Source organism: Psammomys obesus, unplaced genomic scaffold (genome assembly GCF_907164565.1).
Source record: "Psammomys obesus unplaced genomic scaffold, mPsaObe1.curated_primary_1811, whole genome shotgun sequence".
Classification (NCBI taxonomy): Eukaryota; Metazoa; Chordata; class Mammalia; order Rodentia; family Muridae; genus Psammomys; species Psammomys obesus.
The window spans coordinates 4912478-4935160 of record NW_026591918.1 but is presented as its reverse complement, the minus strand read 5'-3'; the positions used below and the strand labels follow the sequence as shown (position 1 = coordinate 4935160).

At 45.5% G+C, this 22683-nt stretch overlaps 1 protein-coding gene across 2 annotated transcripts in view; it reads right to left on the bottom strand.

The window, feature by feature from the left end:
• Positions 1–22683, bottom strand: part of Arhgef3 (Rho guanine nucleotide exchange factor 3) — a 227377-nt gene that overhangs the window by 116007 nt on the left and 88687 nt on the right. For both annotated transcript variants that reach the window (XM_055612423.1, XM_055612424.1), the window contains one exon: positions 6434–6496. In XM_055612423.1, the coding sequence (XP_055468398.1) occupies positions 6434–6496 (63 nt within the window). The remainder of the gene's footprint in view (positions 1–6433; positions 6497–22683) is intronic.

The window sequence follows — 22683 nt, the reverse complement described above, 5'->3', positions numbered from 1 at the left end:
CACAGAACATACGAATGCTTAAAGCGCCTCTCCAGGTCACGCTGTCTGCTAATACAATAACGACTATGCCAGCACTGGGACGCGGAGGGCACACATGGCTGCTGTGCTGTGCGCCATCATTAAGACTCAGGCAAGCTATGGCTTCCACACATTCATTTGCCTCATCCTAAAGGGGTCACATAGAGATGAAGTGATGGAATGTAGGCAGCCTCGGCCCACACGCAGTAAGCACTCACATTGCACTGGCGACTACGGCCATGTGTGTCTAAGGGGTCTCTGATTGCCACAGTCTACTGTGAAAGCCTCCAGCATTTAAGTCCTCACACCCCGGACATTAGGATTCTTGCTTACACTAGAAAACGCACGACTATAAAATAGGATAAAGCAGCTCTGACACACCCTTTCGAGAAACCCAGCCTGAGACACATTCACTCACTCACTCAATTCATTCATCCCAGACATGTTTATGGAGCACCTATAACAAATCCTGCTCGCCTTCACAGAGTCCTTATGTTATCCAGTAAACTTGTAAACAGAGCATGACCGTACCACATGCTGTAATAAATTCAGGACAGTCTGCTGAGTGATCGCAGTCTAAAAGGTCTCCTAGCATTAAACATCTGGATAAGAACATTAATCTCAGCTTCTGTCTTGGAATTTATACATTCCACCGACCTTTCATTATGCAATGACTTTCCAATACATCTCTCCCTTCCTTTCAGTCATCCACACAATGGAAGAGACGCTAGGCCTATCTTTATCCAATGCTTACTGAGCATCTACTAAGGGTTAAAGTCTGTGCAGATTGCTGAGCATAAGACAAAGGCAGGACACAGACTTCCCTGTGAGGAGCTCTGAGACTGTCTGGGAAGTGTGAGAAGCAAGCAGGCATCACAAAACTGGGTGGCAACAGCAATGACAGGAACACATGTCTGTGATGTTGAGAGCCCGGGGAAATGGAATTGAGAATGGCTAGAGGGAGGAATGCAAGAAACCCTGGGAAGTCTTAGCTGGCAGTTGGAGATGAAGGGCAGGTGGGTGAGAGTCAGGAGAAGTGCTAAGAGGATAGAGTATATTCCAGACATAGGGTAATGCGCCAAGGGTCCAGTGACAAGATGGAGCATGACCGTTTTAAGAGACCAAAAGAAAGCCAGCATGGCTAGCCTGTATATAAAACAGGAGAAAGGCTGTGAGCGGGGCAAGTGGGCAGGGCTTTGGATGAATTAGAGTCTTGGCCCTGGAGGTAGGGGTTATAAAACAGGACAAGCTGGTAGTATATGGAGGCAGAGGACCAGTAATGGGCCACAGGCATCCACAGAGGGGGGTCTCCATTATGGAGGGAGTCCTGAGGTTATGTTCTTGCACAAAGCCTGCAGTTGCCCTGTTTCTCATCTCTCATCAAGAGAGGGAAAGAGCAAGGTCTGAGGATGTCTAGATGCCTCCCTCACAGGGGACAAGAAGCAGTATTGGTGTTGTCACAACTGAGGAACCTCAAAAGCATGAGGTGGGGTAGACACTCCCAAGTATTCCTTGTGGTGGTTTCAGTACAGTTTATCTTGGTCCTTGCAAAGTAACAAAGAAAACACAGGAAGGGCGTGAACTCCAGTCTGCCTCCCTCCCAATCTCAGGTCCAGACGCCCCTTCCACGAGTGGCCCCATCAGTTTAGATAGGATATTTGCACTGCCAGCCTCATTGTCACCAACCAACAGGGTCCTTGGAAGGGGAGTGACAAATGTCCACAAGCACATCACAGATTTAGCAAGGGAATGGTGATACTTTGTGAAGAGGGACAGGCAGCTGAAAGTGAGCCCCTTCGGCCAGGGTCTATGGAAGATACTCGGCATCTCCAAGCTTGGCTTCCACTTCCCACCCACAGAGGGACATATGGCTGCTCAGGGGCTGCAACTAGTGAGCCAGAAATTTTGTGTCTGGACTTGATCCTGCTGAGTAAAGGGATTACACAAGCATATTCTTGGATGCCCATCAGTGTTATTTATAACAGGGAAAAGTCTATGCTTATGTAAACTCCTACGAAAGGATAGGCTGAGTAAGTCTGGTGCCTTCATTTGACAATGCAATCATTTAAAATAATGTTTTTCAAGAATAGTGTGGGGTACAAATAGTACTCTTAAACAGTAAGTGTAAAGTCCCAGAATAAATTAATGTGTGCATCATGATCCCAATTTTTAAAACTGTATGTGCTTGTGGGCCAGTAAGATGCCTCAGCAGGTAAAGGCACTTGGTATTAAGCTTGGGTTCAATCTCCAGGCCTCACAGGGCAGAAGGAGAAAACTGAGTCCTGTAAGTTGTCCTCTGACCTTTGTATGCATGCACATACACAATAGAAATAAATAAATAGAAATTTCTAAAAAATCATATGTGCTCACAGGAACTTAAAGGGCTGGCATAAAATATATACAGCATTTAGGAACAGGTAGATTTAGTAAGTCTGTGGACACAGAAGACAGCAATAAAGATATCAAACCTGATGGCGCCCCAGGCTTCAAATGCTGTCCTGCTAAGGAAATATTTCCTAAGTTGCACTACTGCCTTTCAGGGTTCACATTCTCATGAAATCTCTTCTGTATGTCTGAAATGTTTTGCAACACAAACATTATAAAGGAGCATATATGATGACAGGAAGGCAACACATTGAAACACAGCCGCTGCTTTGAGGCAGGTCCGTCAAGTGTTCTCCTGTTCGTATTTCCCTAAGTTTCTACACCTTCTCGCCTTTCCTGGCACGTTATCACTGGGGTCTGCTTTTGTGTCCAGCCCAGGGCTCATTTGTTTCAGGCTGAGCTGAGTTCTTGTGGGGACACAGCCGGCTTTCCTGAGAAGGCTGTCATAGCACATCAAGGACTCAGTTTGCTTCCCATCCAGGCCTCTCTCACCCGTCAGGATTTAAACCAGCAAACTGCCGTGGGAGAAACTATCTCCTCACAAGCAGCCCGCTCATATCCTCTGACGTGAGCAGAGATTTGGAGGCGGCTGCCAGGAGCCTTTTCTACCCTGCAAATTGTTCTCAAAAATACATGCCGCCTTATTTTTTGTTTCTGAAATGGTTTGTCTTCTACCCTCTCCGGAAGCTGGGGGCTCAGGCACTGACTCAATCAGTTCAGTTGGTGGTGGTGGGGAAATAGACACTAATTATTTTGTCAGCTACGGACACATTCCAGACACAACTGAAGAACAATTCTTTGGCTACCCTCCCCCGGGCTTCAAGACCTTCCTTCTAGTGGTCCCTGTAAAAGGGGTCCTCAATGAAGGGGCTTGGGTGGAGTCTACAAATGCCCCAGAAACACATTTGATTTGAGATCTTACTATATAACTCAGGCGAGCTTCAAACTCACAATTCTCCTGCCTCTATCTCCTAAATGCTGGGACTGGCTGATCTGAGTGCCACCACACTCAGCTTGACAGCTAAGGTTTAATCAATGGGTGAATTCACCTGGGCAAACAATTCCTAGGTTTTTACATCACAAATATGTTTCTTTAAAAGAGGCAGTCCTTAGAGTTCGCTCTCTCTCATTCTAGAGTAAGTATGTACCAAAAGCCCACTGTGCTCTCAGCACTAAGACTGAATGGGAACCTGGCTTCTGACCCCGGCAACTTCTGTGGTTGTCTTATCTCTTAGGAAGTGAAGTCAAAACTGAGAAGTACCAGTCTCAGTAAACCCTTCCACCTTCCACCACTAGCCACTAATTGAAACCTTATGCACAGCAATAGGGTAAAAACAACTCTGGTTGTTTGTGGCACGTGCCTCAGTCCTTGCTTCAAGGGGCCTTGCTTGAGTCTTCAGGTAAATGGCCATTTTGGACAAAATTATGAAAAAGCAACAACAGAAAGAGCACCTCTTCAGGACTGTTGCTGTGAGGACCATCCTGGATGTCACCACTGAAAATCACAGTCCTTTAAGCAACCAACCGACAAAAAACACTTCCTTACCAGAATAACTGGGTCGCTGAGCTCAGACCTCAGGTATCCTTGTGTTTATGGTCTCATGCATGCCTCCACCCACCACGTAATTCAGTTTGGCTCATCTCCTCTGACAGTACAGAGTGGCAGGTTTGAAGTGAGAAACTCCTTCCGGGCCATGCATGCATGGTTCTGCCACACTCCTGTCACCTCTGTATGACTCTAGAGTCAGTGGAACTTGCAACACAGCAATTCTGTGTCCCTACCACCATTTCTAGGCCTCTGGCTTATACAATTATTATAATACTATATGCAATAAATGGAGGAAACCCAGGTTCTGGAGATCTGCTTGCCAAGACTCAGACAAAAAGCCAAATAAATCAGAAATAAGCCCAGCCATAGCCGAACCCCTAAGATAGCCCTATTAGTGAAATGGTGTAGATTTTTCTTCTATAAAACCTCATCACCGTGACAAAGCAGGATACATGAGTTGGTTAAGATAAGAGGAAACACCTGCGATTGCACAGGGGAAAAATCATTATCTAGAAATTATTCGTTATCCGACACCTGGGTGACTAAGGAAGGAGGCAATGCTGTTGATGTCCATCACAACAAAAGCCAAATCAAACTTAAAATTGCCAGTAATCCCTTCTGATCAGGGTCAGCAGCTCTCTGGTAAAAAGCATTTAGAGACATGTATTCATGAAAAATAAATACCAGCTTGCAGCTTAGAAAGCTGTGCTGCTGCAGGATCTGAGAAACGTCTAGACAAAAGTCTTGCCCGCTGCTCCCAGGAGGATAGCACCTCATCTGCAAATGGAGGACACTGAAATGTATGACAGTGAAAGACCAGAGATCCGAGAGTCTTTAAAAGTTTTACAAAATTAAAAATACCCAAGCACACAATAAATCTTACTGCTGATGAAGAAGTTCCATAGTTTCCCCTATTAATAAGACAATAGCCAGTGGGAGGGGGGGTTCCAGAAGAACATCTTGCTGCCTTGTTACCATGGCAACCCGGTAAACTGGCCCAACTCCATCAATCTGATGGTCTAAAAGACTAGGATAGATAAACACCATATGGTGAAATAAAGACACTCAAGTACTTGATCAGCAGTCAGTCAGCTTAGGATCACTCCACCAAGGCTGTTACCTCAGAAAATTTGGCAATAGTTAAAAATAGCTAAAAGAGCATTGCTCATATTGGCAAATAAGTGGCATTAAATGAGAACCTAATAACTTATATTCAAGGAGTTTCCATTTTTCAGAATGGTTTTAGAAGACCCATTGTCCAGGGGGCTGGAGAGATAGCTCAGTGGCTAAGAGCACTGTCTGCTCTTCCAAAGGTCCTGAGTTCAATTCCCAGCAACCACATGGTGGCTCACAACCATCTCTAATGGGATCTGGTGCTGTCTTCTGTCATTCAGGCATACATGCAAACAGAATGCTCATATGTATAAATAAATAAAGCTTAAAAAAAAAAAAGACCCATTGTCCAACCAAAGAAGCTGAGGCACAGACAGCAAAGTGGCTTGTTAAATATTGAAGCCTTCATACATTACAGAATATTTCCCCAGTCTCCAGTGTTGCAGGGATCTGCATGGCATGAAGGGTAAACCCCAAAGGGTATCTAAGATGAAGAGATAGGAGGACAGGAGGAACCTGGGAGGCCTCAGGTCTCACTCCAGCCCCTAGCCTGAATAATGAATGTAACCCACACTCGGGGAGGAAGGCTTCTCAGGTATGTCGGCGGTGGGACCAGAGTCCACACACAGAAACATTCTGTCCAAACAGTCCAAACTGAAACATCTAAGAAATCCAAGGGGGCTTCCAACCTCTGTCAGCACAAGCATCCAGCCACCAAATCACTGAGCCTCTTGTGCTTTTGCAGAAAAAGACAATGCAGCTAATGCTGTTGGACACCTAACAGACATCAGGTGTTATGCTTGGTATTCTCATTTTCATGGTTTTAGCTGACTCACAAAGTCAGGTGGAGTCTTTTCTGCCTCATTTTCCAGATGAGGAATCGCTCCATGTGACTGCTAAGTACAGACTCTTGACTAAGATCTCTTGAACCCAGACCCACTCACACTACCATGCTACAGGAATCTTCTTCTAGCCTTTGGGCCATCTAGCTACTGAGGTTTGGCTAAGCCACTGACTCCACCCACCTCCCAAGCAAAAAACAACCACTCTATCTTCTTGAACCAGCATCTCAAAATGCACAGTGGGATAAATCTAGATTCTACCCAGATGCCTAAGTTTATAATTCATTTCATGAAAGAAAACACATAGGCAATAAATAAGTCAGCTTCAAGTTCAAAGTAGCTATACAACTTTCTCCAGTAAAATGAAGAAAAGTTGTTTTTTTAATTCCTATAGGTCACAACTCCCCAGCTGGATGATGGAAGCCCACTTTAAGTACACAGCATAATAACAAATAATGTTCATACTAAGAGTGATGAAATCATAGTGTGCAGAGGGTGGAGGGGAGCTAGAAATGACTGAACTTACACTTATGTCAAGACTGCACAGGCTGACGGCGTCTTCATCCTGGGCACTCTGCTTCCGTTTCCGCTGCAAGACAGATGAAAAAACAAAATTCAAAGATGAACAGGACTATGGCTTTGATTAAGGAAGAAAACAACCAACCAAATAACACATGCAATCCTTATAATTTCCACCTTGTGGCCCAAGAGCTTCAGCCACAAGATACTAGGCCCAAGAACCATGGGGAATTAGAAAAGTCTGGGGTGAGGTAATTGGCTTGCATGCTTCTTCTTATTCATGCCACTGCAATCAATTAATCAATGAATCTATCTATCTATCTTCCCTTAAATAGTTCCATATAACACTTATAAATTTAGATTTGAGGATCTCATTCTGATTAACTTGGAAGAACAGATCAGAGTGAAAAGAAAAGTCTTTTGGAAATATTTGTTCTAAACCTTGTACTGTCTGTGTCATGATGTTGTAGTCACAAGGCCACTGTACTGGCTTGTGTCAAGTTGAGTCATCAGAGAAGAAGTTTCAGTTGAGGAAATGCTTCATGAGATCCAGCTATAAGGCACTTTCTCAATTAGTGATCAATGGAGGAGGCCCAGCCCATAGGGAGTGCTGTCACCCCTAGGCTGTTGGTTCTGGGTTCTATAAGAAAGCAGGCTGAGCAAGCCATAGAGAGAAAGCCAGTAAGCAGCATTCTTCCATGGCCTCTGCATCAGCTCCTGTCTCCAGCATCTTTGCTGTTTGTTTGTTTTTTTTTTTTTGTCCTGACTTCTGTCAGTGATGAAAAGCAATGTATAAGTGCTAGCTGAATAAACGCTTTCCTTCCCAGCTTGCTTTTTGATCAAGGTGTTTCACTGCAGCAATAGAACCTATCTAAGACAGCCACATTCTGGAAATAAACAAAGATCCTGTCTCCAACCTTTCCACTGATAGCCATAAAAACTGAGGTTTAGTTAGGGGCTGGTAATAGGGTAGCTGGGTAGTAGATATTTGCTTTGTCTTGGTAGTAAAAGACCCTGGATTTGATCCCTAAAGCAAACTCTCTCTCTTTCTCTTTCGTTTTCTCTCTCTCTTGCTCTCTCTCTCTTTCTCCATTATTCTATCATAGATATTTCTAATGATTCCATATAATTATGGCCACACCAGCTTACTAAATTAGATGCAGAAATTTTATATATATATATATATATATATATATATATATATATATATATATATATATAATATTTTTTAAAGCAGAAAATAAATATATCTATAAACTATAAGAAAACACAGCCAAGATATGTTCAGTTATCTTCTGCATCCTGAGGTCTGTCTGAGGCAAGTGTTTCTTGGGTCCTCAGATCTATGTAGATACTGCTTAGAAGAAAGCTGCCAGAAGGTCAGAACGACTGCTGTGAAGTTACGGGACTGTCTGGAGGCATTTGGAGTCTGTAATTCCCAGAGAAGCCTACCTCCTCTTCTCATTCGGAATTCTGAATCTGATCAAAGGCAGGACTTGGACAGCGACCAGAACTACCCATGATCACATGAACAAAGGCTTGCAGAGCAGGTATCTACTATGTGCCAAACTCCATGTTTGCTTCTAGGAAGGCACAGGTTGGTAATCCCCATGGTTAAAGAACGCACATCCATGCAAAAGAGACATAGGCAATCTGATTTGCAGAGCCCAGATCCCCACATTAGAAAAGTCACTTCACCTCTTTGAATCATTCTTTTTTAACTCTAAGTTTGGGATGGCAGGTTGATGGTGACAGCAATCCCAAAGAGAGTAAAATAAAATATATCTTTGCTTTTCTTATGGCATTAGATATCAAACCCAGGGCTTTCTGCTTGTTAAGCGAGTGCTTTACTGTTGTGCTACATCCCAAGAGCCCACAACAATGAAGACTGGTGCACAGGGATACAGATGATGCTCTGAAAGGCTGGGATAGTCATATAGGTCTTCTCATGGGAGGAGGCATTTTATAACAGGAAGCATAAAGGTGTCAGGCAATGATGGGGAAAGCCAGCTATCTAGACACTTAAAATCCTGAAGATGAGCCTGGTCCTCCAGACTGGTGGAGTTGTGGGCTCTCTAAGCTTTCCCACCAAAGTGATACAGACTGGCACAGAATCACTATCAGAGATGCTGATGCCAAGAGTCACTCTTGGGGCCTTGTGTGATGGTGCACATCTTTAATTCCAACACATGGGAGGTGGGTCTCTGTGAGTTCAGGGCCAGCCTGTTTTACAACATGAGTCTGGGACAGTGATGGCTATACAGATAAACCTTGTCTTGAAAAACAATCTATCAAACAAACAAACAAAACAAACAAACAAAAGGAAGAAAGGAAGGAAGGAAGGGAGGGAGAAAGGAAGGTCATTCTTGGGGATGCCAACTCAGCCATTCAGGGATGACGCATATATTCAAAAGGCAACTACTCCACTCAGGGTCCCTCGTGAGGGCCTCCAAGAAGATGTTGACAGGTACTTCATGCACGCTTGTGTCTGAGGATGCTTTATGCTTTTACGGGGATTAATCCTTATTAATTTGACATTCAGTTACAATTAAAAAAAACAGCAGTGGGATGACAGAGAAGCCAATTCATTGATTTACGTGGCGACTTCGTGTATGCGTGGGAGTACATACTAGTGCTCACTGACCTGACACGGTCTGTTGCTTAGGCTGGCCTGGAATTCCTGGCTTCCAACAACCCTTCCACTGCATCCAGCCAATATGGTAGCTTTTTGAAATGGGCATGGCAAGAAATAGTTTCCAATTATAGGTAAGTAAACTGAGGTTGGCAGAGATCCACAGTTTGCCAGAAGTTACATGCTATGGTATGATTCTCGAAATTCAGGATTCTACTTCATGGTTTACAGCATGTGTGGCAAGAGCTCACCTGTTCTTGCCACACATGTTTGGTGAGAGTCTTTGACCCGGAATATTCTAAAGACTGCCCAGCAGGAAAAACCGACAGATGTGCACCAACCAGCAACATGTGCTGGATGGGATGAGGGCAAGAGCTGCATGCAGCTGCTTAGAGGAACCTGTCCCCCCCCCTCCCCCCCGCCCCAGAGTTTAGGTGTTCCTGCCTTGAGACACTGTAGCACTACAGCCGGGATCTTGATCAGGTAGCGGTGGAGCAGGAGGAAGCTCCAGTTCCAGGCATTATCTATAAAGCCGAAGCACCGCTCACCAGGACCAGCGAGGGTGGGCCCCACAGATGAGCATGGTACCTCGCAGAAGCTACACCACTGTATGACATCCCCCGCTATCGTCAGGTTGCAGATTTTGTGATGTTACAAATTGAATTCCTAAGGCTCAAATATTTTGTAAAGCAGACACAGAACACGGAGTGCTCTCTGGAGGTCAGCTGGTGAGAAAGAGGGCAGACGAGATCTCCTCCCCTTCACAACATGAGCTTCCTGTAGAATGACCCCAGAGGTTACCCAGTGCTAGAACCTGGAACCCAGCTTCCAACCCTCAGTCACCAGCTCCACCCTGTCAGACATTTCCACAGGCTTCAAGATTCAAGCATGGTGATCAATGGCCTTTTCAACGATGCTGAAGCCAGTTACTCCAACTAAGAATGACCCTTGAAAACCTACATGGCAGGGTATGGTGGCACATGTCTTTAATCCCAGCACTCGAGAGGCAGAGGCAGTCAGATCTCTGTGAGTTTGAGGCCAGCCTGGCCTAGTGTAGTGGTTCTCAACCCTCCTGATGCTGCAGCTCTTTGATATAGTTCCTTGGGTTGTGGCAATCCCCAGCTATAAACTTATTTTCATTGCTACTTCATAACCGTAATTTTGCTGCTGTTATGAATCATAATGTAAATATCTATATTTTCTAGTGGTCTTAGATGACCCCTGTGAAAGAGTCATTCTATCCCAAACAGGTTTTGACTCACAGGTTGAGAACCACTGACATAGTAGGTTCCAGGACAGCCAGGGCTATGTAGAAAGATCCTGTCTCAAAACAAACAAGCAAGCAAGCAAAGGAGAAAAGAAAGACAGAAAACCACACATAGGAATGACTAGCCACTGCTGGCAACAAACAAGACAGAAAGGTTTTTGGAGATAGGCTCTCACTGTGTGACCATGGCGGGCAGGAATTTGCTATGGAGACCAGGCTATCCCTGGCTCCTGTGCTGGAGTTACAAGCAAGTGCCACCACATCTAGCTGAGAAGTCAGAAGCAAAAACTTCACAAAGCATCATTTAGTCATTGCTCAATCACTTTACATTCACTGAGCACTTCTGTACCAACAGCTGTTCTGGGCCCTGGAAACGGGCACAGGCATACTTCCTGACTACTAATTGGGAATAAAAAGAAGACAAAAGCATCTCACAATGTCGTCTCTACTATGAATGAGGCAGGCAAGGCAGAGGTCAGGTACCAGGTAATCTTTCTGCTCTCCAGTGTTTGACTCTGTGTTCACGTACATGTGTGTGGAGGTCAGGGGCCAATGTTGGGTATCTTCTTCAATCACTTTCAGCTTTAGAATTTTAATATTTTTAATTATGTGGAGTAGGGGAATACAAGCACGTGAGTGCAGCTGCCAGGGACATTGGATCTCCCTGGAGCTGGAGTGACAGGAGGCTGGGAGACACCCAGCATGGGCCCTGGGCCCTGAGCTAGGGGCTTCTGCACGGATAGAATATGACTGTAACCGCTGAACATCTCCGTAGCCCTTCTGCTGCTTATTTACTTACTTGTTTGTTCGGACCGACACTCTTACGAACCTGGGGCTTGCTGATTGGCCAGACTGGCGAGCCAGCAAGCCCTGGGAATCCTTTCCTTTCCACAAGCCAGAGCTGAGATTACAGGCATGTGCTGTTACATCTAGCTTTTTATGTGTGTGCTAAGGATAAGACTTGAGTCCCAGTGCTTACAGGGAGGCTGGTATAGTACTAGTTGTAGGACTACACCCTTTGAGAGGCTTGTTCTCCTCAGCAGCCTCCAACTCCAGAGGGACCCAGGTGGAAGGAGGAAGAGGACCAAATGGGCAGCCAGTCCAGCTCAGTGGACCTCACATAATGAAGGCGTGCAGTGGGGCAGCCAGCCACGTGGTCGCACTGCAAACTCAACCAGGGCCTGGGGTTTCTCCAATGTTGGGAAGCTGGGCTCATGTTGATGATCTTCAGAAAAATTCATCAAAGACATCACCAGTCAGAACCAAACCCCAAAGAAGCGGACAACTAAACTGAGAGACAGTATCTGCAATGGACTAAAGAGACCCCCAACAAACGTGACACTGCAGCCTCTTAAACAGTTACCACATGTCTCTCACAGACAGGCTTATCTGTAGGAGCTCACTGGAGGCTGATAACCACACTACGAGGCAGGTAGGGACTAGACAATTCTGCATTCTGCAAGATGGCGATAGAGGCTCTGAGATGCCACAGACTTGCCTAGGATTTTATAGTCAGCAAGCGGCAGGGCCAGGATCTAACCCAGGCCTGCCTGACTCCATGCCGAGCGATCCCCGTCTCTCACGCCACCCTGCACCCAAACCTTGGATCCCATGTGTGACTTGCAGTGTGCAGTGGGGCGCCTTGGTGACTATTTTCTTCCTTTGCAACAGTCTGGAGACCCTGGGACACTGTCCACGCTAAGCTTTTTCTGTGGTCCTTTTAGGTTTCAAGCACTGTCAGTATTCCTTTGGGGCCACAGCCCCTTTCCTTCTGCTGTAGGTCATAAGCCACAGACAAGTCAGCCAGGGGAGTTGTTGTGTTTACCATATGTTCACACGCTTGCTCCGGTGGGTTTCCAGCCAGTCTGAGGAGCCAAGTTCCCACCCTGTTATCTCTGTCAGGTTTACTGAGGTAAAGGCATCATCCACTTCCCTTTCAACGATAAGAAAGCCGCTCGGGTAGGCCCAGTAACTGCTGTGGTCTGTGTCCAATTTCAGCACATGATTTTATGGGCTTCTCCCCAGCACCCTGTGCTGAGCAGATCGGAGAATGATTTCTGAATGGTGACTCAATGAACAGAGCAAAAGAAATGAATAAAGAAGGCCTGTGTTCTTGGGCTGACACTCCTCCCTTTCTGCTAATCACGTGGCGCAAACCAAATCGAAACCTCAAAACCAAGGTTACTGAAGGCTGAAATTCTTCAACCTCAAATTTCTTATGTGTTCAGACAAAAGAGTATTTCCCTTCTGAGTGGGGGCACTGTTTATCCTTAAAATAAATAGTCGTGCTAAAGGAAATCACAGTAGTGCACACTTGGTCCAAGAGGGGCATTGGTGAGCTCCCTGCTTCCTGCAAGACGGAGGCTCGAATGTGCTCAAGGAAAGTTACATCTGTGCCACAGTGCTTGTCCCCGCCTGGGATCTGAGCAAAAAGGAAATGTGATCTGTTTTTCTAAGCCTTGCCAATGGCTTAGAGGGAAAGGAAAGGAGCTGATTGTAACCATAACTGACCATAAAGGGCACACCAATGTTCCTAACTGGAAAGTAAAAGCAGTGACAGAAGAGACTTTGGGGACAATGGGCCAGGGACTATCTGACTTTTTAGTGCCATAATCCACAGAGTACAGATACTCTCTAGAAGTCTTTGGATGCTGCAAAATGCTCTTCCTCAACCATGAGCGAGCACCCTTTGTGAGCATGCCATGGAACAGTATCTTTCGCATATTTGTCTGTAAGGTAGCAACCTGGATGGATCTGGTGACCTACGCTGGAGACTCATGACTGTCACGTCATCTCATCGTCTCTACCATCATCACCTTTGGTCTTCATCTCCAGGACCTGCTTTATAATTACTGTCCTTCAGGCTGCTATCTTCTTTTAGGCTTGGCCGAATTCCAACAGCCCAAGGCAGACATCTAAATTCCTTTGGTAAATGACCCATGAACAAACTGTCTTTCTCTTGTTCTGGGGAACCTGCTTATGAAGAGCACTGGTTGATGCTCAGAAGAAGCCATGTCGGCGCAAGCCTGAAGATCTCATCCCCACCTGTCCTGGCTCCCATTCTCTCTGGAGCCAAATCTTGAAGTGCTGAGTATGTGTGCCTTAGCTGCCAAGAGAATTACTAGGTGTCTCCACACACAACAGAAGGGAAACACACTAGAATTGGGCACCAACTGAGAACCAATGAGTGTTCTATTAGCTGTTTCTTCCCACCACACACTTTAAGTAAACACTGTGGAATTCATCTCGAGTGGGATTCTGAGATCTGCAGGACTTTACTGAGTAAGTGCAGAAACAGGGTGGATTTTGTTTTCAGGACCAACCACCTGTCTCACTAACACACAGTGCTGATTTCTTTTCTTTGTCCTGTCTGCCAAGACATACTTCCTTTAGGTTAATATCCGAAAATGGCTTAAAAATACATTTACAGACTTATTTAAAATAAGCCAGGAATGGGTATTCATGCCTGTAATTCCAGCACTTTGGAGGCAAAGACAGGAGGCAAAGCAAGCGCAAGGCCAGCCTGATCTACACAGCAGCCAAGAGGGAAAGTCTCGATTTCAAATAAGTGTGTGTGTGTGTGTGTGTGTGTGTGTGTGTGTGCGTGTGTGTGTGCGCGCGCGCGCACGCATGTATGCAGTGCATACATGTGGCGATCCAATGAGTAAAAGTGCTTGTGGCCAGGCCTTAACACCTGACTTCAGTCCTGGAACCTACCTGGTAGATTAGACTCTCACACGTGTCCTCTGACCTCCACAGACGCACTGTGGCAAATGCACAACCATCCAAATACACACACACACACATGAAATAAATAAGTGTAAATTAAAAAAAAATTAATAAGCAATAACAATCTTTCCAAAGGAACTTACCTGTATATTAAGAAATTTAGAAAATTTCTTAAGAAATTTAGAAAATTTCTTAAGAAATTTAAAATTAAGATCAAAATTAAGAGCAAAAATAAAACAAACTTCAGTATAAAAATCCACTCTGCCACTTCCTACTTGGTCTGGCTCTGGACAAGTTACTTTATTCCTTCATTTGAATCAATTATTTGTTGAGAATGTACTACTTTGTCAGGAAGATCTCAGGTGTACGGGATATATCAGTGTCTATAAGCATTAGTTTTTCCATCAAAGGGATATTTTAAGAATTGAGGAGTGCAAAATATTTAGAACCTAGTTGGGTGGTGGTGGCACATGCATTTAGTCCTGGCACTCAGGAGGCAGAAGCAGGTGGATCTCTGAGTTCGAGGCCAGCCTGGTCTACAGAGCAAGCTCCAGGACAACCAGCGCTACACAGAGAAACCTTGTCTCAAAAAGCAAAACAAACAAACAAAATCAGAACAGGGCCAAGTATATGGTAAGAGAACTGAGAAACGGTCCTGTAGTCATTACTGTGACTGCTATTATTCCTGTTATTGCTGAGATCATTGCTTTGCTACCACTTGACTCTGAGAGGTGTGAGAGATGGGAGGCCTGCAGCATGGCAGATGCAGAGTCTGAGGCTGAAATCTGACTCTCCTAACTTCCCCGACCCCCTGGAGCTGACCACAGAACCTCTTTGGAGACTTTTAGTTGTGTTGGCACTGGATTCTTCCCACTCCTTTCTCAGAGATGAGGGCAAATGGTGAAGTCTGACTTCACTTTAAATGGCAGAGATTAAGTTGATTAGCATCAGAACAGCCCTGTTATTTAATCACAGACTCTTCTATTAAATAAGGAGGCGACCAGAACAGCAAAAACCCACTGATGGAGAGGGTGCAGCTCCTGACTTGACAGCAAACGGTCTCTGATTAGTCCTTTATAATTACTCAATTTGAACCAGATCTCGAACCTTTTGATTTATCTTCTCCCTGGCAAACAGCTTTGGTGGGTTCAAGGCTTTGATGCTGGTCCTTTCATCTGGGCCTTCTTCACAGAGTGTGTTATGCCTGCCCTCAGCTGAAACCTGACTTCATCAGCTGGAGTCTGACCATAAAAACATCCCTCATTTTGTTTTGATCCACAGGTAAGAGCATTGAGGGAAATCTCTATTCTACTTAACATGGGGCTATTCTTTCCTTCTCCCCAATTTTAAGACATCCTCCCTTTTCTAGCATCCTAAAACCCAGGTCCTTTTTTTCCTCTAGACTCTTAGCTGATGCTCATGGGATAAAGAACTTGGAACTCGGGTGCCCTCTGAGTTTCTAGTCTATACATTTTTACTAACATGCTATATTAACTGTGCCCAGGCACTGATGACAGCTTGGAGGTGCCTGGCAGGCTGTACAGGCAGAATTGGGGGGAGGGAAGTTTGCATCATAGAGCCTTAGGAATCACTCACTTCACCTTTCTATGCCTGTTTCTCTCTGTAACAACAGTGAGAGTTTGCTAGATCACTGTGGTCAAAGGCTCAGAACGGACACACATTATCCATTATCAGTATTAAAATAGCGAGTGAAGGCACCAGACTGAAGCTTAAGGAGAAAAATATCAAAAATGTTGAAAACTCTAAAAAGCACAGAAATCTTGCCCCAGATTTGCCTCTTTCCAGGAACAAGTATAAGGTAGGAGAAAGGGTTTGTATCCACCAGGATTTTCAACAATGAACTATGACAAGAAGCACAAAATTGAGTTAGCTGGGACTTCTTCCCAGGTCTTCTAAATTATGGTGATTATTTTGTTTCCACCAGCTCTCAGGTGCTGGGGACTAGATTAATGATTAAACTAACCACAACCCTTAATTCCTAACACTGCTACCCCTGGCACTCTCCTGGCTATTTGTTTACCTGCTTTTTTTTTTTTCTCAGCAATTTTTAACACTTGGAGCTATTGTGTACCAGTAAGCCTTCCATATCACACTGCCTCCCTTCGCTTTTCTTCTTAACACTTAAAAAAAAATCATTTTAAAATGAGTTACTAAAAAGCCATAAGATGGCTCACGGTCCATAAAGCCCAAAGCCCTGAGTTCCAGGGACCCACATGGTCAAAGGAGAGAACTGACTCTCACAAGTTGTCCTCTGACCTCCACACATGCTCCATAAGCAAGCACATGCACTAAGGTAGCAACGAAAACTTGTAATTCTTCACTGACAGAATCACTTAAAACTTTATTAATAAACATTAATTCACACACACACACACACACCTAAATACCTGCCTAACTTCTAGATAAGCACCTCATGCAGCCCTCAGGTAGCCAATCATGATTACTCACAGTAATACATCGAGAGTCCTTAGGTCTATCCTCAGCTTTTTAAAAATGCTGCCCACCTCCTGGGCTGATGACACTTTGTCCACCATAGTGCTCTATGGATTCACAAGTTACTAAGAGGCAAATCTTTAGCCACAGGGACAGAAGGCTTCCTTCTGCCACGGGTGTCAGGAACCTGGATTCCTGGGGGCAGTAGGCCATACAAAGTGGAGATGAGGAAAGATGGAGGAATGGATGATGCTTTCTAAAAGTTGCCTTGAAGATCAGGACATAGATAGATAAAAAGGTCAGGGCTGGAGTGAGACCCTGGTTTGACTCCTAGCACTCAAAAGCACCCCCTTTCTCCCCTCATGGAACACTCCCATTTAAAACTCAACAGATGCAAATTTCTCTCTTGCTTTCCTACGTCCCTTTTTTTGTTACACTTAGAAGCTTTCCTGTGTCATCGATGGTACTGTTTTTTAGCGTTTTCAGTTGGAACATGTCTTGTCCCACGGGGCTTTAAATTATTAAGTGTCTCCTGGGTGAAGCCCTCTCAATAACTTCTGCTGAGTCGAGCTACTGTGTCTGTGCCACGCGCACCGCCCTGTCTGACACCTTTCTGTTGGATCTTGTCCTAGAACCTCATGTCATCTTTCCCACCTGAAAGTGTCTGAATGCTTACAGGAATAAATTTTATAACTCACTCAAAAAAAAGCAAACATGCTCCCTTGCTGAGGTACTAGGTAATATCAACCACACTGTAACTTCCAGTCCAAGTGGCTCAAGTTGGTTTCTTTACAGAGTATTTGGCTGCTTAAGTAGCTCCTTCCGTCCCTTCTGTCCCTTCTTGTTGTGACGAAACACCTCACAGAGGAAGCTTATGGAAGGAAGGTTTGTTTTGGTTGGGTGTCTGAGGGTGCAGTCAGTCGTGGAGGGCAGGCATGGCAGCGGGAGTGTGGGCTGGACGGCACACTGGGCCCACAGCCAGGAGCAGCCATGGATGCCACTCAGCTCATATCTTTTATTCAGTCTGACTCCAGCCCAAGAAAGGACGAGGCCCACACTTTTAGGGTGGGTCCCCATCCCAGTCAAATCCCTCAGTCTCGCCTAAAGATTTGTGTCCATGGTGACTCTAAATCCTACCAAGTTGATAATCAAGATTAAATGCCCTGCCCCTTTCTCCTTCCCTTTGCTGGGACAGAAAAGGGCTACAGAGAAGCCACTAGTAAAACCAGGTATGGTGAGGCATACCTTTAATCCCAGCACTTGGAAGGCTGAAGAAGTTGGATCTCTCAGAGTTCAAAGACAGCTTGGTTTACATAGAAAGTTTCAAGCCTGCAAGGGGCAGGAGTCCACCAGAAGAGGAGGGATGAAGCTCAGTGATCGCCTGGCCAGCACAAGGCCCAGTGTTAAAATTCTAGCACTGCAGAAACCCGGCATGATAATGTACACACTCAGGCACATAGCAAATTTAGGGTCAGCCTGTGAGCCCCACCCCACCCCCATGCCATAGAAAAGAAGAGAGAACCATTGTGTTGGCACTGGCACAGTGTAGCCTGGGTTACATACGCAGTTCTAAGCCAGCCTGGGCTACACTATTCCAAACAAACAGATTGCCCCACATTCTTGGTGTTTTCCATGTATTTTTCTTTTTGTAAATTTATTCATTTTATGTGTGTCTATGTGTGGGAGTTCAGGTATGCACATACATGGCACACATGTTGAAGTCAAGAGGACAATTTTTTTGAAAGTTGGTCCTCTCCTTCCACTTTGTTTCTGATGTGGTGTCTTTCATTTTCTTGCTGTGCTGCACACTTCAGCCTAGCTAGCCCATGAGCTTCCAGTTGGTTCTTCTGTCTCTGCCTCGTGTCTTCCTGCAGAAGTGCTGGAAATACAGATGTGCACCACATCTGGCTTGCTATATATGTTCCTAGGATCAAACCTGGGTTATTGGGTTTGGGTGGCAAGCGCTTTTAACCCAAAGAGCCATCTCCCTGGCCCCTAATCTTGGGTTTCTATTATTAAAATTCCGGACTATTACGGGCCCCCAAATTTTAAAATGGTGCTTTGGCACTTAACTTTTAAAAAGAGAGATCTTGTAGCTTTGTATTTGTCATTTTGTGGACATGTGGGTTCACTTCCAGAGAAGTCCCATGAGAGAGAGAGAGAGAGTTCTAATCTTAGAAAAGCATGAATTTCCTAGAGAGTGGGTCAGATGCTGGGTGAGCATGCTGTGGCTTTGCGCACTCAAGGCCTTGCTTACATACCTGAGGATGAAACAGACTAGGGAGAACTTGGAAGTAAAGTGAGCACCTGGCAATTCAATTCTCTGAAGCCACTAGCCCCTGCTTTTGACGTTTAGGAACCCTCACCAGGACATGGCAGGGCCTCTGAGGAAACAATGCCCAGAGCACCTGCGTGTTTTTTGTGTTAGAGGCCCCTTTCCTTCCTCCCGTAGTTTCTGGGCACAGTGAGCCCTTCCTCCGCTTTCAGCCACAGGAGCAGGACAGCGTCCTGCTTCACAGCTGACAGCTCTCCAGACAGCGCATCAGAAGTGGTAACTGTCATGCGATTGTTCTTATTGCTCCACTGCAGACAGCCAGAGCGACATTCTCCAGGGAGGAACCACCATGCTGAAGGCTGTGCAGCGACTCTCTTACCAGGTTGGTGCACAGGGACTCAGCATGAGGCCTTTGTCTCAGCATATCCCATGGATGCTCCTGAGGCTCCAGCTGACTCCAAAGATCTTGCTAGCAAGTGCCTCTACCCCCCACCCCAAAACATACTCCAGTCCCACGACCCCTGCTCACTTGCTTTGTATAGTGCAGACTGCGATGGAACTCATTGTTCTCCTGGCTTAGTCTCTTGAGTGCTAGGATCACAAAGAGGCAGCACCATACCTGGCTGAACCCATTGTTCAGATTCGGAGGGCTGTATTGCTGATGACTACTGTAATTTTCCTTACAGCTCTTTCTTCCATACTCACTGAGAAGAAGCCCGTGAAGGGTAAAGGTCAGCCTTGTCTGAGTGCCGGCTTTTTATTGTCCGCTTTCTTCTGTTTTGTTTTTTAGGAACACACCTGCTTCTGATCAAATAATCCTCATCTTCTCAAGTGTAAGGAACTGTGTTCCCACTAAGACCCGACTTCAAGCTGTCAAGTGTCAGCAAAGACCCAGGGTTTAGAGGACCACGAGAGGATCTGAACACTTAGGGACAGGAAGGATTTGTTTGGTTTACCCTTCCAGGTCACAGTCCATCACTGAGGGAAATCAGGTAAGGAATTCAAGGCAGGAACCTGGTGTCAGGAATCATGAAGGAGTGCTGCTGGCTGGCTGGCTCGCTCCCCAAAGATTTACTCTTAGCCAGCTTTCCCATATAGCTTGAGACCACCTGCCTGGTGTGCTGGGCTCTCTTACATCAAAAAATAATCAAGATGATCTCCCAAAGGCATGTGCATGGCCAGCGCAATCAGGGATATCCTGTCTGATGACTCTAGGCTGGGCTGCTGTCAAGCGAACAGTCAAAGCTAATTAGGATGCCTGGTCTCTTTATTTGGGGTTCCCGTAAAGCAGAGAGTGGAATAAAAATGGAGGCCTGAGCTATCTGCCTGGGAGGCTTCTTTGGGAGGACTAGTAAGCATAAGAAAGTGAGGTGCAGGAAGGAAGGAAAGTGAGGAAAGCCAGGAGGTTACAGCCATGGCTCCAGCCGGACTCCCACTCACTAGAAGACCCCTTAGAGAGTTTGCAAAACACAGTCCACACGTCTCGCCTTGGCATGCAGAGGTAGGGCTGCCAAATACAATTCCTCCTTTCACGGACAAAAGGAGGTTCCTCAGGGTGTCAGCTACCATGGACGGGAATTCTCTCAAGCAGAAGGACACCGGGAGTGACAGCATGAAGAGGAGACTGAAGAAGGTATCTGGCGTGGCATACACCTCTGCAGATGCATTCCATTCACTGTAAGCTTGGGAGTTGGACCAGGCGACTTCCGACATTTCCTTGTGACATCTTACAATAACTCAGAAGCTGCTACAATACCTTCACTCAGCATCAGCCACCCTCTAAGTCTTCAACCCACTGCCTCCCTGAACCCATCCACGAGAAAGACTCATGCCGAGGCTACGTCCTCACTCTAATGTTTACCAGCCTCCCTCTCCCTCCTGGGCACAAAGAGGCTCAGGCCACAGCATCTAGCTAAAGCTGAATACCATTGTTTGGGGATATTTATTTACCTTAATAGTTACATTCTGTGCATGGCAAGCATACTGAACTCTTGTTTATCTTTGTAATATAAGCTTTCAATTAAAGACAAATATCAGGGAAAAAAAATCTATATTGTTTTGTAGAAAACCATTATGCTGGACTCGATGCTCAGGTGATTCCCTTTCTTGACACAGACAACGTCTTGTAAGTCATTGAAGTAACTGGTAACCGCCCCATGCATTTTGCCACTCATGACAAGCACAGATGAGCACTCCCCCTGGCCCTCTCCCCTGGGGTGGCTGAATGGAGCCTCCTCCTTTTCCTTGTCTGCCCAGTCATGGATTAAAAATGATATTCCTATCTAATAGGCCTAACTTTAGCCACAGGAAATGGAAGTACTTGGGAGACCCAAAGCATTAGTCAAGCTTTGTTTGAGGATGGACGCTTTATCTTCCCTCAACCTTCTTCCTTCTCCCTGTGGGAGGGAGGAGGGAGTGAGGCTAGCTCTGCAAGCCTGTGGGGAGTCAGGCCTGCTTGCTCTGCTTCCTGGTTCTCTCACAGGACACTCCCAACTTTTTGTTGTCCTAGCTTACAATGCTATGTACTGTCAGAGTGAAGCAAGGCCCATGTTTGGATGTATTATAGCAGATACTGTGACAACGAGAAACGTACAAATGAGAAGTTTAAAGACCTATGTTGCAATCATCTAGACACCTTGATTGTACATAAGAGATGCTTATTCAAAAGGAGACAGTGCAACTTCCATCCAGATGTTTCTCCAGCTGTATTGTGACTCAATTTTCTGAAGCCTGTGCTATTAATTTTTATCAGACATGTCCAGGTCACAGTGATGTCATCTTTTTCTTGCCTGATGTATAAATTGTAAAATAAAACAATCAGTAAAGAATTATTGCCTGGGTTGTGATCTGTTTTTTTAAGGCTGGCACCCTAGCCATGTAATAGTAGCCAGTTTGCTTTCCCTCTGAATCAGTTTCCCCATCTCTAAGTACAGAGCTGAGGCAGGTGGCCTCTAGCATTTCCTCCTCATATGATAATATGTGGCCAAGGGCACTGCTGGCTGGGGCAGGAAGGTGGCAATGAGAATGACAGAGAGTGGAAAATACTTTTGAGAAAAGCCCAATGTTCTCCACTTACCTCAAATTTTCAGATTACAGTGAGTGTGTGTGTGCATATGCACTAAAGAGACCACAAAGGGCTCTCTGTTTACAGTCGCCCTGGAGGAGAGGCCGTGTGTCCTCCTGCAGCCACACCCACAAGCATCCATGTGGAGGCTGGAATCTTCCACTACCCTGCTTATGCTGGTGAAGAGACACAAAGATGTCTCACACAAGACAGGCTCCAAGCTTGCAGGAAGCAGAGCAACATGAAAACACGAAGCCTTGGGCCCAAAAGTGAGACAACTAGAGTAGAACAAGCCAAGCACACGGCCTTCCTGGAAGTAGGACCCAGTGAGGTTACCCTGGTTGCAGGTTGGTGAAGATGACCCTGGCTTCAGGCTCACAGAAGCCTCAATGCCTCAGACTGTGCCCTTCTTCATGTTAGGCAATGATTTTTTTTTCTTCAGGAAGGGCCTATGAGCATCAAAAACCAGATCATGAGACATTTTTTTTCTTTTTTCAGATTTGTTTGTTTAATATACAATGTTCTGCCGGTGTGTACACCTGATTGCCAGAAGAGGGCGCCAGATCTCATTATAGATGGTTATGAGCCACCATGTAGTTGCTGGGAATTGAACTCAGCTGCTCTTGAAGAGCAGCCAGTGCTCTTAACCTGTGAGGCATCTCTCCAGCCCCACGGGGAAATTTCTAACTAAAAGAAGGAGTAGTATCTCAATTTTTTATTCTTTCCTCATCCAGAGAACCAGAATAGGGAATTTATCTCTTGGCGTGACACTCCTGCTCCCCAACACACACACACACACACACACACACACACACACACACACACACACACACACA